General features: G+C 46.5%; 1 protein-coding gene across 3 annotated transcripts; it reads right to left on the bottom strand.

Annotated features, from left to right (window-relative positions):
- Positions 1-352: 352 nt before the first annotated feature.
- Positions 353-5,028, bottom strand: SPRY1 (sprouty RTK signaling antagonist 1). 3 transcript variants are annotated; one of them, XM_080929292.1, is made up of 3 exons: positions 4,888-5,028; positions 4,140-4,428; positions 353-2,380 (listed from the first exon to the last, which is right to left on the bottom strand). In XM_080929292.1, the coding sequence occupies exon 3, from the start codon at positions 2,321-2,323 to the stop codon at positions 1,382-1,384; it is 942 nt and encodes a 313-aa protein (XP_080785418.1). In that variant the 5' UTR covers positions 2,324-2,380; positions 4,140-4,428; positions 4,888-5,028; the 3' UTR covers positions 353-1,381. The 3 variants fall into 3 exon arrangements, with proteins under 3 accessions (XP_080785418.1, XP_080785417.1, XP_080785419.1); XM_080929291.1 differs by having other exon boundaries at positions 4,847-4,984; XM_080929293.1 differs by lacking the exon at positions 4,140-4,428 and having other exon boundaries at positions 4,847-4,980.
- Between the last annotated feature and the right edge of the window lie 11,358 nt (positions 5,029-16,386).

Below are 16,386 nucleotides of genomic sequence, written 5' to 3'. Positions count from 1 at the left end.
AAAATAAACGCTCTTAAAAACATTTAGCATTTCAAGAAACTATGATATGAACAAACTTGTACTTAACAAAATAAAGTGGGGACATTTATCTTATAAAAAAACCCCTTCAGTTTACAAAGTAACCCACTCGGGTGTCTGATGAAACAATGTAGACCATAAAACTCTGACTACAGTACTTTCCAAAAGTACTGTTTAAAACCTGAGGGCCCCTCTGCCCAGACTTTGTAACTTAAAGTTTGAAAAGGCTGAATCACCATGTAACAATTCCACCGCAGTACAGGTTTTTTGTTTTTTGTTTTTTTTAAAAAGATGCAATCAAGAGACGATTTCATTAATTAATATATTTTCTGCATTGTAGTTAACATATATGTACTTTATGTACTTTCTTCGAGTCACCTTGCTTTTCTTGTAGTGATATGCTATATTCAGACATGAGTACATTTCAACAGTCTTTTGCAATAAATATCATAAAATAATAGAGATTCGCATAATAAATATTCTTTACAATAAAAAAAAAGTTTAACAGACTTTTGTCTTAAAAATAGCCAGGATTCAACTTTGTGATTTATACATAAAATATACAAAAAGCACCACAATTTGTGGTTAAGGCAATGAAAACACAGGAAGGGTTGGAAATACTCAGCTGTTAAGAGTCAAAAGGCAGGCCAGGGGCCAAAGGCACCTTAGGGAGCTCTAGCGCTGAGACACCGGGGCAGATCAGACAGGAATTTCAACTACAGTTAACCAAGTGCCCTCAGTGAAGTGGGGTGTGAAGGGAAGTCCTTCACAGATACTGAGCCCTGGAGGAGGAAAGGGGAGGGTTAGCCAACATCGTCTCTGATGTGAAGACCAACACCGCCCAGTGAATCCAGAGCTATGCCAAAGGGGTGTACGGGGATGACCCACGGGCACCTGCACAGTGCATTGTGGGGAGGTTTCGGAGGGCTGTAAGGAGAAGGTAGCGAGTAGATGTGGAGAAAACTGTGTTCTGAGGAGTAGATCCTCCCATCCGGCTAGGAGCAGGACGCTAAGATAGCTCTCAGCGGAGGCAGATTAATATATAGCTTATTTAAGCACTTACATGGTTACTCTTTTATAAACCAAACTAAGTCTATGATCCCACAGTACCAGACCCAAAACAGCGGTCGGCCAAGTCAGGGCATGCGCACATCGCACATCTTCCCGGACGCAGCGCAGGCACTCAGCTCCCAGAACCCTCGAGGTGGAATGGGAACAAGCTGGGTGCAGTTTCCCAGTCCGCTCCTCCTGAGGATCATCCGAGACAGGAGAGACGAGAGAAAAATCTGCCTCTAATACCACGCTTCTCGACGGCCAAAGTTTGGGAGCTAGACATTCCGGAGGTCCGACCCACCTCCAGAAGTCATGACGGCTTGCCCTGAGCCTTTGAGGGGCAGCTCTCCAGCTTACAATAGACAGTGTTGGAGTTCCTACACCTGCAGCCAGGGCGGTGGGTCCAGTCGTAACAGTCCCTGCACAGCTTCAGGCAGCCCTTGGCAGGAGGGTAGCAGAGCAAGCAGGGTAGGCACAAAGACAGGGCCCCCATGCACAGGTATCTGGAGCAGCAGTGGGACTGCGAACAGGAGCATGGGTTATCCGAGTAAGAGCCCCCATCGTCATCATTGGAGCAGTGGTAGAAAATGCCCTTGACCAGGCACATGCAGGTCCCGTACTCCACCATGCTCTCCGCAGAGCAGAGGCACTGCCGATCGCAGGCCAGACAGGAAGGCAGGGCCCGGGGGGCTGTACACTCTCCACATTTGCACTTGCCGCACTGTTCGCAGATGAACTGGTGCTGGGTGGGGTCCTCTTTCAAGGAGGCCTTCAAGTCGTCCACAAGCAGCTGCTTGGGCTGGGTCCGGATGACCCGATCTGACCTATGACCTGGGATGGGCCTGGTGGGCGGAGATCTTCCTAACAAGCCCTGCTCTGAAGACACACTGCTGCTGCTCCCTGAGCTGGCTGCGCTTCCGGTGCTGGTGGACCTGCTCAGCACAGAGCCCCTGACATTGCCTGGGTGGCTGGCAGGTCGGTGCTCGTAACTGCTGTTCACATTGGCTGGTATGATTTCATGAGTCCTTTCCTGCTTTTCGGGTCGTGGGGCAGTTTTCGGAGCCGGTCTTCTCGCTACTGAAGGTCCCTCTGTGTATTCATTGCTGCCTCTGATGGCTTTGATCTGGTCTAGGGACAGAATCGTAGCAGGCTGAGTGTCCCTGTCATAGTCTAACCTCTGCCGGACTTCCACAGCCGGTGGCTGAATCACCACTGTCGAAGTGTGGCTGCCATGCTGACTTGGGGAATCCATGTGGAGTGTGATCTCCAAATCCAGCAGTCAGCGGAAATCTGCCATGCATCTGAAATCCTAAAGAAGAGTGAGAGAGAAAATAAGCGACAGAAAGCGGTTTGGGGTGGGGTGGGGTGGGGGTGGGCTTCTGTCAAGTAACAAATTTCCCAAGCCACCTGGTAATGATCTCCGTCGGCTGATTTCAATGATGCAGAACCCTGGCCGGGGTCCGGCTCCAAAAAAGATTGTAGAGGACCGTATCACAGGAAGAAAGCAAAGACCTCATGCCTTAAAAATTAGAAGTTGCTCTCCAGCTTCTAAAAAGCAGAGGAAGTCATGGCTTCCTGTTTGCAGACCTAACAAATAATTAACGTGAAATATGCCTTCGAAGGGAGCGCTCAGTGTGCGCTCTGGAACGGTTCTCAGAGTTCACCACCAGTTCACTGGCAGTTCGCGTAAGGAAAATGTCAGCTACTTTTTAAAGATTAAGAATGGCTTTAGTGCTGTGGCCTCTTGGCCATTTATATGCTGTTACGAGCTTTAGATTAATGAGAAAATTAATCAAGGCAATTTCCAAAACACTGGCTATTCCAAGCTCACTCTGGACTCGCAAAAGGCCATTTTCAGCACAAGTCAGGGTCTGAAGCTAGCTCATCACACACAGAGATCTGTGAAATGAGCAAAGGAAGCTACAAAGAATGAAGAATGCTCTGGCACACATACCCAACCCAAACGGTGTGGATTTAGCTTCCCTTACAGGTTAAACATGGCTCACCCACACAGCAAGGGTAACATATGCACCAGTGTCAGCCCTTTAAAGCAGGGAGGAGAACCCTGGTCTTTTTTACATTGTATGTGTTTCCTTTCATTTATCTGCATGACAGACCTTGATTTTCACAAGCCTGGAATAGACCTGCTTTTTGTACTAAAATAAATAGATATACTGATACAACAAATGTTTTCATGTCAAAAAGAAATAAGTTCCAATTTATAATGTATTCTTCCTGAAACAAACCAAACTCTTTCGTTTCCATTTCTGGGCAATAGGTACCTAGGATGTATTTTTTCACACAAATGCCTTCCAAACCCAGACATGCACCTTATGAATTCGCCCTCTGCACTTTCCTGGCATGAAAAGAAAAACAAAACGGAAAAGACTTAAGGAATATGTCAGTTTACTATGAATGTTAACTAATGTCCCTAGACTACAACTATGTTAGCTTTCCGGAGGCCCCTCTAGTTTATAACTACCTTCTCAGCATACGAGAATCACATCCATAACAGAATGTTTTCGTGCCGAAGCCCTAAACGATACTGGAAAACTGCCCATCATTCTGTGTCGTATCTATTTTTTTTTTTAAATTAAAACTCCACAATGAAGACTTTAAATGTGCCAAGCCTCATCCACAAGAAAGGAAGACGTGGGAACGGCTTGAGTTATGAAACCCCTGGGCACGGCTTTAATTCGCATTTTTACAGGGCATTCCCAAGCAAGTTCGCTCAGGCGGAGCACCTAGGCGCCCCGCAACCGTCCAGAGAGAAGCCGGAGCGCGCGCGCGGACAGCACGGTGGGTAGCGCCGCTGGGTGCTTGGGCCCCACGCCGGACCTCGGGGGCACCGAGCCACGGCAGGTCCGGCGGGGAAAAGTTATGAATGAAAACAGCTCGCGGGCGGGAGGAGGCAGCGCCCTCTCCCCGCGTCCCGCGGCACTGCGCTCGGAGCACAGGCGGGCGCTGGATCCCCAGCGCCATCGGGTGCCGCGCGCTTGGCACGGGCTGCGCCAGGACCGCCAGGACAGCCCGGCCCGCCCCGGCCCGCACCTGCCGCCCGCACTCACCTCGGCCTCCGCGGCGCCGGCCGGGGGCGCCGAGCGGGCGGAGCGCGCGCCGCATCAAGCGCGGCGGGGCGGCCGGGCGCGCATGGCCCGCGCTGCGGCCTCGGCGGCCCCCGGGCAGGGGCGCTTCTCCGCGGTTGGCGGCGGCCGAGGGCGGTTCGGGGACATCCGCCGGGTGCGCGCGGCGCCCGCTCCACAGCACCGTCCCGTCCCGGTCGTCAGGCGCGCGGCCCGGCGTCGTCCCGGGCTCTCGGGTCCCCGCAGGTCCGCGTCCCCGCAGTCGCCACGCCGGCTGCAGACGAGCAGAGACAGAAACACGTGAGTCCCTCGCCAGTCCGGGACGCTGTCCTGCTCGCCGCGATGGACAGCCACAAGCCCCGAACACACGCGGCCGTGCACGTTTTGCCCCCACGGAACGCCCCGCACAGTCAAAAGCGCGTCCGAGCGACGCGTCTGCGCGAGGCAAGCCCGCACGCAAGGACGGGAAAGTCAGGTCTGGCACGAGCGCCCGGCGGGTCGGTCGCCAACAATGCGCACAGACACGCGGGTGCGCGGCGGTGCCAGCCCGCGTTCGTACACGCCTAGCTCGCTGCCCGGCTACGGAACGCGCTACAGGGCCGGCCGCAGAGCGCCGGGCACAGAGCTCGAGCCAGCTCCGAAAAAACGTCCAGTTCCTTGAAAATAAAAATAAAAGAAAGCACCATTCTCACCTGATCTCGCCAGGTCCTCGGCGGGAGGGGAAGGCTCTTACCTAGTGCAGAGCCTGGGGCCGGCCTTCCCGGCACATACACGCCGCCCGCAGCCGCTCCTCAGCCCGCAGAGCTCTGGCCGCGGGGCCGCCGCAAAGCCCTGCGTGCTGAGCACTCGCGCGCGGGCTCCGCAGCATTTCAGCGTCGCCGCCACCTCCACCTCCACGCCGGGACCCGCCCCCGGTGATATCATGTGTCAATCACGCGGGCTGCGCGAAAACCCGGAGCAGGATTTCAGCGATCGTGGATGTGGACTACAAAAGTTGGTGCCTGCAGAAGTCCTGCGAGTGAGCGAGTGAGCGCAACTGGGGAGGAGCAGGCTTTTTAGGGCCCCTGTGAGTCGCAGGCTGTCAGCCTCCAATTTAAGGGGACTGTAGAATTGGGTTAAAAAAGAGTTGTGAAGTACATTAACAACAAGGAAACAACAACGGAAAAAACTGTACACCATGCCACGGTGCCCCCAGAGAGAGGGAAATGTGTGAAGTTTAGATGGTGCGAAATATGAAAGTTCCAGAAAGGACAGTCACTTTTGCAAATGTAATAGAATTACACACCGAAGGGTGGGATTTCCTCCTGTGGGGTTTTAGAGATTGCTCCATTTGGTTTGTGATATGATCCCTAAAATTACATGGAGAAAACACACACACACACACACACACACACACACAATTCCTTACTGTTTGTAATGTTTGTGTACGTTTGCCAAAAACGCCAATACATTTTTAATCAAGTACAATAAGCGTATCTCATCAGGAAGTTTCAGCTTTAGTCCCGTGTCTGTCACGGAGTGGGAGACTTTAGTAAGCCGGAATGCTGTTTGCGTCTTTACAAACTATGGAATTTAGACATTTATTATAGAGGTTTAGGGTGCAGTGAAAAGGACTTGTGCGTGAAATTTAAAATCCCACAGAGTTTTAAAGATAACCCAAGACCCAAAAAATGTTAATAGAAAATACTTTTTCAAGGAATTTTTATCAGGAATAGTATTTGATAAACAATGGAACTCCGAGATCTAAATCACCTGTGAATGTGAGCTTGGCTATTTTGGGTTAAAAGTAATTTTTTAAAGTCTTAAAAATTGCAGTGGATTTTGATAAACAGTTTTTTTTTTATTGTTGCTGGCATACAGCTTTTGAATGTTTTCAGAATTCACTGATATGTGTGGGATTACATGCAAGGAACCCAAGACACTCCCTACAAAGAACCTCAGCAGTAAGAAGGTACACCAGAAAGTAACAGAACATACTAAACGCCGAGAAGCTGCCTGTTCAGCCTTCACGGGAGGAGATGTGCTAAAGTCATATTTTCAAGTGTAAAGCTGGTGGGGGTGGGGCTCTTCTATCTTCTCTGGTTTTCACAGATATAGCAGCATAATGAAGTTTCTGCAGTGGAGCTGGTGTGTGTGTGTGTGTGTGTGTGTGTGTCAGAAATACAGTACCACATCAGAATATTTTATGTGGCTCTTCCCAGCTGTCTGTACAAATTTGGGGCCAGATGCTTGTTCTCCAGTGTGATAAGATGAGGAGAGGCAGCATTAGAGATTTAATTATATAACACCTATAAAAATAAGTTCAAGAATTTTCTATTTACATTTCAAAGTATTTCAGCCAGAGTTGTGCTAAAGCAAATTTCTTAAGTTTTAAAAATTTTAATTATAATCCATAAAAATAATATCTTCAAAGGTCATGTTCAAAATCGAATATATTACACAAATTTGATTCTGCTTAAATGCCTACATTTTGTGTTTCTTGAGCCCACACATTTCTAGGTTATAATCTAGTAACCTTAAACTGGAAAATATTTAATGAATATTTTAATTCGCCCTTTTAACTGCCTGCAGTCATGAGACTTGAGAGAAACCATACATTTTAAGCTTAAAACAATCTTCTGTTTTATTTAGTAAACTCAATTGCAGTGAGTCCAATGTGGAAATAAACAACTGGAGTAGAAAACGTCTTTAAAAAAGATATAAGTAAGGCTCAGTGGGTAGATGTAGAAATTTCTAGTTCCCTAATAGGATCTGTCTAAATAGAGTTGGGTAGGAAGGGAAGCCTAGCAACACATTCTTCAGTTTCCTGAGAAAACACAATTATACGTCTCTTTTGTTGAAAGAGAATAAAGTGAAAAACTTGACTGGCAAATGCTTCAGAAATGTGTGTGTGTGGCTTAAAAGAAATTAAAGCACTCAAAGACCTGTTGATTTATTTATTCGCCCAAATAATAACATCAGAGCCATTGTGTGTCCGCTTCTAGGTTGACAAGCAACACTTTCTAAATCGCCTAGTACCTCTGTGATGTCACAGTAAGTTACATCAGTAACTGTGAAAGATGCTAACTACATTATCATTAACAGCCTTGCAGGCTGTTGAGAAACAAGCCGAAGCCAAAACATCACAGAAGTCGCTGCTCTAGTGGTTTTGGTTCCATCCTTAAGGAGCCTGTGATGGGAATCCACCTCTTTCCCTTCTGGGCAGTCATCCCTGTGTTCTTGAACATCCTCAGAGAAGCTGCAGGGATGGGCCATGTTATTTTCAGTTTCCTTTTATGAACAGTCTTTGTAGAAGACCGAAATAAGCTAACCTATCCTGTCAGGTTTCCATAAACATTCCCCTCGTTTTCAGAAGCATGGTTCTTGCCCTTTATTCTTCGTGTGTCAAGGCCTTTAAAGTATTCCCCTTAACAACAACATTTCAGATGCTCCACAATGACTGTACACACACAAGCATCTAAGGGCTGAGTTCCGACTGTATCCTCCTTCTGCGTTCCAGTCTCACATCTCTAATGTGCCCTGTTTATTCATAAGCCCTCCGTTCAATATTACACATAGGATGAGCACTATGTCTTGAAGCAAGCCTTGTGAAGAACCCACCAAAAGAAGTCCAGAAGCTGCATGTAGCTTAGTGACGTTTGGGTTTTCCTGGTGCTAATACACTGTAGCCTTCTGACGCCCTGATGCTCCCGAGGGACTCAAGCAGATACAAGTGCTTTGGGAGCTGGGAAAATCTATATGAATAATTGGTTGGTGGTGTATCCAAATGCTGTATAAAGGAGAAATGTGAAAACCCCTCTTTTCTGGAGTTTTGGTCCTAAAAGAATACACTTAACTTGCCTTTTAATTTCTGTTTCTTTGTGTTTTGATATGGGTTTCTCTGTGTAGCCCCGGCTGTCCTGGAACTCACTATGTAGACCAGGCTGGCCTTGAACTCACAGAGGTCCACTTGCCTCCACCTCCCAGGTGCTGGGATTAATGGCGTGAGCCATCACCACCATCCAGCTCCCCAATAACTACTGTCAGGGCAGCTGGGTTTCATTTTTGTAATAAGAGAAACTCTTAGATTTGACGGATTGCTTTGTCATATTCACACATAAATGTGTGTGTGTGTGTGTGTGTGTGTGTGTGTGTGTGTATCTTGACTGGGATTTTGCAATAGCTGCCCTCTAAGTCCAGGTTGAGACATGTAACTTTAACATTTATCTGGAGGCTTTTACTTCCAGTTAAGACAAAGAATGTTGTAAACATTAAGAAAACCACCACAGGGACCAAGGAGTCAGCCCAGTGGTTACTCGCACTTGCTCTTCTTCCAGAGGACCCAGGTTTGATTCCCAGCACACACGTTAAGGGTTCACAACCATGTAACTCTAGTTCAAAGAGAGCTGAAGTCTCAGCCTCCCGGACCACCAGCAGTAACATACAGAAGCCCACACAGAGAAACATAGAAACATATGACTTAAAATAAAGCCAGAAAATTGTAAATTCTTACTATAAAAATTTTAAAACTCTTATACAATTAAGAGTTTAAAAAAGCAAACAGATATTTAAAAAAATAAATTGTATGACTTTAAAAGCTGAACATAAATATGTATTTTTAAGGCCTGAAGATGCTTCTCCTTGTTTTCATAGCTTGTTGCTGACTTTTATGACTTCTTAGGATGTTAACTTTGGTCCTCTATAAAGAACATCAAAGGTAGTTTAGTTACAGTCTATCAACTGTGGAAGTATAGAATCGTGACTATTTTGTGTTGATTAAACTGACAGCAAAGGTCAGTGGGCGGTGCATTTCATGGACAAAACTCCTTGAAGCGCCACCTATTGTTGGAAACAAGTCATTACAAAGGTCAGTGAAGATGGAAGGATGAAAGCTAGGGCTCTGTTTTTGACAAAAAACAGTGGTTTATATATATATATATATATATTTTAAACAGATCCTCATATGACTTTGGGTGTTAGCCTTCAGTAATGTTACAAAATATCAATCTATCTACACCAATGGCTTTTTGAAGAATTTACAGGAGACCCTGCATTCACAGAAAGTTAGGAGATCGATAAAAAGAAACTAAAGTGGCATGTGACTCTTAACACAGGAGAAACAATATAGCCAAGAGGAGGACTTCCCAGACAAAGCACTCCCCCCAACAGTGACCTAATTATACAATGCCTTCCTAATTGTGTATTGTCAGCTTGACCCAAACCTAGATTGACTCAAGAGGAGGAAATACCAATTGAGAAAATACGGTCAGATTACCTGTAGGCAGAACTTGTGGGGCATTTTTCTTGATTAATTATTGACATGGGCAGGCCCACATCACTAGAAATATGGTCTTAGAGTATAAGAGAAAGCAGGCTGAGCAAGCCATGGAGAGCAAGCCAGTAAGCAGCACCCCACCCCACCCTCCATGGCCTCTACATCAGCTCCTGCCTCCAGGTCCTGCCTTGACCTCCCCGGGTGATTACAAAACTGTAAGATGAAATAAACCCTTTACTCCTCAAGTTGCTATTGGTTGAGGTATTTTATCACATCAATAGAAACCTAACTGAGACCAAAGCTTTTTGTATAATCCTAGTCAATTGTGCTGACATCACAGTCATAACACTCTCTACATGGGTGTTGTATGGACTAAGTTCACTACTGGAATCACTTCTCCCTTGGGAGGCTGGGTTGCATTTTGTTAGCAGATCCAATAATATCACTTGATACAGAGTTACAGGCTGTCAGGCCAAGGAAGTTTGGGAACATGTCAACAGAAACAATAACAAGATCCAGATTGTTATTTTGATTATATTAAATCAAATGAAGGCACTTTTGAGACACAGGGCTCCAAATACTTTCTGTGGGACGGTGAGAGGGCTCAGTAGGTAAAGGCACTTGCCGCCAAATCTGATGACCCAAGTTCAGTCCCCAAGATCTCTCAAAATTATCAAGTTATCTTTAAAAAAATAATAGAAGGAAGAACCAACTCTCACAAGTTGTCATCTGAGACACACACACACACACACACACACACACACAGAGAGAGAGAGAGAGAGAGAGAGAGAGAGAGAGAGAGAGAGAGAGAGAGAGGGAGGGAATTTTATTTTATTTTTAAATAATGACTGTCCAGCAGCAAGCATGCTGCACCTTGGAGGACAGGGATTCGGGCATCACAGTGTCATTTAAGGATTTACCACCTACAGATGGGGAAATAAGGCAGTTAAGAATGGCAAACTTCTCTTTCAGATTTCTTTCTCTTTTTAAAGACTTTTTTTTTTTTTTTTTGTATGTGAGTACACTGCAGCTGTCTTCAGACACACCAGAAGAGGGCATCAGATCCCATTACAGATGGTTGTGAGCCACCATAGGGTTGCTGGAAATTGAACTCAGAACCTCTGGAAGACCAGTCAGTGCTCTTAACCACTGAGCCATTTCTCCAGCCCCCCAGATTTCTTCTTCACTAGCTGAATTACTACTTCAAATCTCCTTCCTGTATACCAAAGGGAGACTTGTGACTTATACTTCAGACTTTAGGGATTGATGAAATAGCTCAGTAACATTCTTGCTTTTCAAGCAAGATGACCCAAGTTAAAGCCCCCAAACCCACAGTTTAAAAAAAAAAATACTGGTCATTGTGTGTGATTGTAATCCCAGCCCTGAAGAGGTAAAAACATGCAGATCCCTGGGGCTCACTAATCAACCAGCACAGGGGACTGGGCAAACTCCAGGCCAGTGAGAGACCCTGTCTCCAAAAACTCCTGAGGAAGGACCCCTAAGCACCCATGCATACATGTGCAACTACACACATACACACATTATAAAGTTAACTAATGTATGTATTTATCTAATATGTATGGATGCATGTATGTCTGTTCACTGGTGCATGTACGTGTGCCTGGTGCCCACAAAAGGCACTGGAGCTACAGGTAATTATAAACTATTATGAGGATGCCTGTTCATTAATTCTGATGGCTCAGCAGTTAATAGCACTGGCTGCTCTTCCAAAGGACTCAGGATTAGTTCCCGGCATCTACATGGTGGCTTACAATCAAACACAATTTCAGTTCTAGATCTGGTGCTCTTCTCTAAAATAGAACAGGGTACAAGCTACATATTACTGTAGAATATAAGGGACTCTTGTAGGAAGAAGGTTTTGAACCTCACTGTAGAAAAAAAAATGAGGACTTCTGGGACAGGAAAAGAAACGGACAACTCATTAGCAGGCTGTGGTCACTTTAGGATTGCAGCCATTCTGCCAGGGCAGTGTGAGGGCACCGGAAATTCTCTTTTGTAAGGTTGTAATTGTCCAAATTGGGTAAGTAAGCTAAGGACAAATTACATCAGAATTTCAAAGCCACAGTGAGGATTTGGGCTCCATCCCAAAGACAATGAAATTTTAGTATAGTACAAGGGAGTTATCCTGCGCAAGGGTCTCTTCCCAGAACACTCACCGACCGCAGGATTGCACCAGGAGGAAGACTGCTGACTTGGAGCTGGCTTGGAGATATGGTGGCGATCCAACTGGGTTGTAGAGAAGGCTTTGTAGCAGGCTGGTAGTAGCTGTGGAAAAGGAGGAAAGGGGTCATGTCTAACCTGTCCCTTCCCAATGATGCATGGCAGGAGGTTGAAGTCTTTCCTACAGTCTTAGCAAAACCTAAAAGGAATGTTAAGTTTACCTACTTTGGCCAGGCACACGAAGGGCCCTGACTGGACATAACTGGCCACATAAGGACGCTTGAGCATTAAGAGGCACCTCAGCATTGTGTTCTTTAGAACAAAAAGGAAACTGTCCATCCAAGAGAAAGATAAGTGTTTGTCTCTTCAGCCAACTAGTTGGTGTGTTCAGGGAGATTAGTGGTAATAAAACGCTCCTGATGTTTGCAGCTGCTTCTCACCCATTCAATGAGTCGAAGTTGAATATGTCAGGTTGTTATAGTGCACGAGTCAAGCAGTATTAAAGTTGATCAGAGTTAGACAGGGCATCAAAATGATTACCTCAAATTCCCTGAGTCGGGACATGAGGAAGTAGGAAATGTTCAGCCATAACATAACTGAAGGCCTACATTTACATGAAATCAAAGTCAGACTGATACACATCTAGTAAACTAAGAGATGCTATTGTGGTAAATTTATTTTGTTACATGTGTGGGCACACGCACTCATGTACAGGTGACACGGAGAGCATGTGGAGGTCGGAGGAACTCCTTCCGCAGTGTGGATCCTAGGGCTCTATCTTAAGTTGTCAGCCTTGACAATAAGTTCCCTCACCCACTGAGCCCTGTCTCTGGCTCCTAGATGTCTTTTTAAACTTTTATAATTCATTATCAAACTGTGTGAGGGTATCGTGAACCTGCTCTTTTGCTAGGTCCTGTGTGGCTCTAAGCACTGGGGACACAAACATGAAAACAATGTCCTGACCATCCGCACAGTGCTCACTCCGAAGGTGCAGAGCCCTGGGTTCGAGGCCCCGGCACATCAACTCGCTTCCTGGAGGACAGGCCTGAAATCCTTAGACTCAGAAGGTGAAGCAGGGTGGCTTGGAGTTCAAGGTCATCTTTGACTATACAGTGAGTTCAAGGGTAACCTGGGCTAGGTGAGACCATGTCTCAGATGAAAGTAAGGGAACTAAGAAGGGAAGGGGAGACAAAGAAAACAGACAAAAAAGAAAGAAAGGAAGAGAGAGAGAGAGAGAGAGAGAAAGAAAGAAGGAAAGAAAGAAAGAAAGAAAAGAAAAGAAAAGAAAAAGAAAAGTTTGAACAACGACATATAGCTCCATCCCACAGCTGTTGATTTAAGAGAGGGCAGACATAGAATTGTTCTACTGTCCAGACAGGAAATCATGTAGAGAATAGGCCACCACTGCAGGCCAAGCTGAGGCTGCCAAGACAACCAGGAGGCAGGTTGTACTGCCTGACCAATCATTGCTCTTCTCTGGCTTCTCATCCTGGTGCCCCATAGTCACCGTGGAACTACTGGATGGAGGTGCATGCACCACCCGGGTATTGGAGAATGCCCACGGGAAGGACCAAGATGTTGTTACCACTTCCCATCGTAGAAACTTTACCCCCGGACCGGGGCGAGGACTGGGAGAACCTGTAGCCAACAGCAGATCTGCACGTAGCTGTTCAGCCGTGATATCTGCCCACGCCGTTCCACGTCGCTGCTTACATCCCGTATTGGGACCAATTACCCTCGCCACAGATATTTAATGTGCAAGTATTTCAAAGTGCTGGTTTAATCAGGATGGTTTCTTTGGTTAGTAAATAAGTGTTTGTGCTATTAAAAAATATGTTACAAGGAACAGGGGTAAGTGAACGTTGGGAGCAAACAAACCATACTAGAGTTTAAAAACCAACATAGCAATCTAAGACTTTGGTTACATAGTGTACTTTTATTTTGTGTCCATAAGACAAAATTTCCATGCCAATGACTAACCTATGGGGAAATGTTTTCTTACTGTACAGTAACCTCATACTGTTTCTGAAATGACTTTTAAAATGTTTTACTCAATTAATTAATTAGAAGTCCGTGTGCATGTGTGTGTGTGTGTGCACGCGCGTGCGTGCGTGGGTGTGCGTGTTATGTGAGTGTAGGTGCTCGAGGAGGTTAGAAGAAGGCAACTAGTCCCCTGGAGCTGGAGTGATGAGGCACGAGCTGGCCAACATGGGTGAGGAGACACAAACGTGGGTTCTCTTGAAGAGCAGAGTCCACTTTCAGCTGTTCAACGGTCTCTCTCCGGTCCCTAGAAATGACTTTCTAATTCTGACCTAAGCGTAGATTTCCACCATACATCATTGCTGTGTGTGCCTGAAGGGGAACTATAGGGAAAGCAGATTGGTCAAGAGTCCTGCAGGCCTTGCCCTCAGAATCTAGTCCATCCAGAGCACCTTTGGGGCAGGGTATCGTGAGGCCATTGCATTATTACTGTTTTTCTGGGTCAGGAATATCTGAGCAAAGCATCTTCAGGGAAGACGTGTTGTTTTGGCTCATGGTTTTGGGAGGAATTAAGCCACCATAGTGGGTGGCAGCAGCTATCTGTGAAGGCAGGAGTGTGTGGTAGAGGCTTACAAATCCCATGAGAGTTGTAGTGGTTTGAATTTGATTGGTCCATGAGAAGTGGCACTATTAGGAGGTGTGGCTTTGTTGGAGGAGGTGTGTCACTGTATTTGTGGGCTTTTGAAGTCCTATGCCCAGGCTCTTCCCAGTGTGGAAGAGACCCTCCTCCTGCCTGCCTTGGGATCAAGATGTAGAACTCTCAGCTCCTGTCCAGCACCATGTCTGCCTACAGGCTCCCATGCTTCCTGCCATGATGATAATGACGGAACCTCTGAACCTGTGAGCCAGCCCCCAATTCAATGTTGTCCTTTATGAGAATTGCCTTGGTCGTGGTTTCTTTTCACAGCAATGGAAACCTTAACAAGGGTTAGCCAGAAACCAGGACAGATATATTTTTAAAACCAAATCCTGGTGAGCCAGGCCCCAGATCCTAAAAGACTCACAGCTTTCAAAATGAAACCACAAGTCAGGAGCCAAGGTCCAAGGATTGAGCCCGTGTGGCCAGTTAGTTCCAGACTTGGACTGTGGCAGCCATTAAGAGCACCGGACCACAATTCTGAGCAGACACAGCAATTCCGAAAAGGACAGTGCACTGTTCTCTAGGTTTCTTTCCAAACGTCTAAGTATAAATGGGAAGATCTCTTGTTATCAGAAAGCATCAGTAGGTTTTCAGACACCATCCTGAACCTATATCCCTCCCTCAGATGGTCCATGGGTAGTTTCCCGAGTCAGACACAGCCTGGATAGATGACCACACAGGCAGACAATGATGACCACCTTGCCTCTTGGTCCAGACTGGCAGGTACCACAGTCAAAAGGCTCTACTAAGGGTGACAATGTGCAGCAGAGCTCTGAAGATACTTCAGGAGCTCCATGGGGGTCTCCTGTCTCTCCTCAGATTGATAATGATTCAGACATCCATCAGGTAGCAGGATAGATGTGTGGACTGGTAGACAAGATGAAGGATGAGGAAGTTGGTTGTTTGGGGAGGAGGTGGCAGAGACGGATAGTTGGAATGTGTTGATAACGCTGGTCTGACCCTGAGGAGCCAGGAGCAGCCAGTACATTGCTGAGCTGTGTGTGGCCTGCTGCTCACAGTTGTCTAGACTGGCACAACCACACCATCGGTCCAGTTTGGGGTTCATGCAATCCCTACCTCTTTTTTTGTTCCTTCCTTCCTTCTTTCCTTTCTTTCTTCCTCTCTTTTTTCCTTTGTGCTTGGGGCCAGATTTGGTTCCTTATAACTGGTAATCCTAAGATACATCAAACATCAGAGAATAACAAACCACGTTGATTTAAGCAACTCCCTCTAGTCTTGAAGAAGTGAAACAATGAATTCCCATTGTTGGTGAATTTCCCTTCTGACTCAGGTTTGATGGGCCTGATTTTCTACTGCCCTTGGGGTTCTTGCTTCCCAGAAATCTTGCTTGTTAGGGCCACACATGTTAGAGGCCATTGTGTCCTGGGAATGGCAGATGTCTCACATCAAAGACCTTGTACCTGGGACCTCTGCTGTTCCAGTGTTGTCCCTGTGACGCTTTTTTCTCCACTGCCCATCACAGGGGACTTGGGGAGTTACTGTAAGGTCAGAGGTTATAGGGACAGCTCACACCTCGGAAGATCCCCTTCTCTCTCATGGTTCCCGGTGTTCACGCCTATGGCTGAAATGCTGTAAGGTTCCAATCTCACCTTCGAGTTCAACACTGTTGGTTAACACTCAAGCACCTTCATGGTCAGCCCAGAGGGACCCAGTGACAAGAAGACATGTCATCAGTAGCTGCCCAGAGGAGATACTTGCCCATTGTCACCCTGTCTATGTCCTCCTGTAAATGTGCTACTGTCCCGATGAAAAACTGTACTTTTCCTTCCCCTACTCTTCTCCCCTTCCTGCATCCAGGAGAATATGTCTTATAGAATCAACTAAGCAGGGCTCGCAGGGGCCTGAAGTGTGATCATGAAGCCTGCGTGGGTCCACATTAGATCCTCTGAATATAGAGTATGATTGTATAGGTTGGTGTTCTTGAGGGACTCCTAACAGTGGGGGAGGGGTGTCTCTGGCTCTGTTGTCTGCTCTTGGGGCTCTTCCTCCTACTGGGTTGCCTCATATACCCAGCCTTGACATGAGGTTTTGTGCCTAATCTTACTGAATCTTGTGATCCCATGTTTGGTTGCTATCCCTAGGAGTCCTGCTCCTTT

The sequence above is a fragment of the Micromys minutus genome (genome assembly GCF_963924665.1).
Source record: "Micromys minutus genome assembly, chromosome: 15".
NCBI lineage: Eukaryota > Metazoa > Chordata > Mammalia > Rodentia > Muridae > Micromys > Micromys minutus.
Note: the sequence above shows the minus strand (reverse complement) of the source record. Positions and strands in the feature narration are given on the sequence as shown.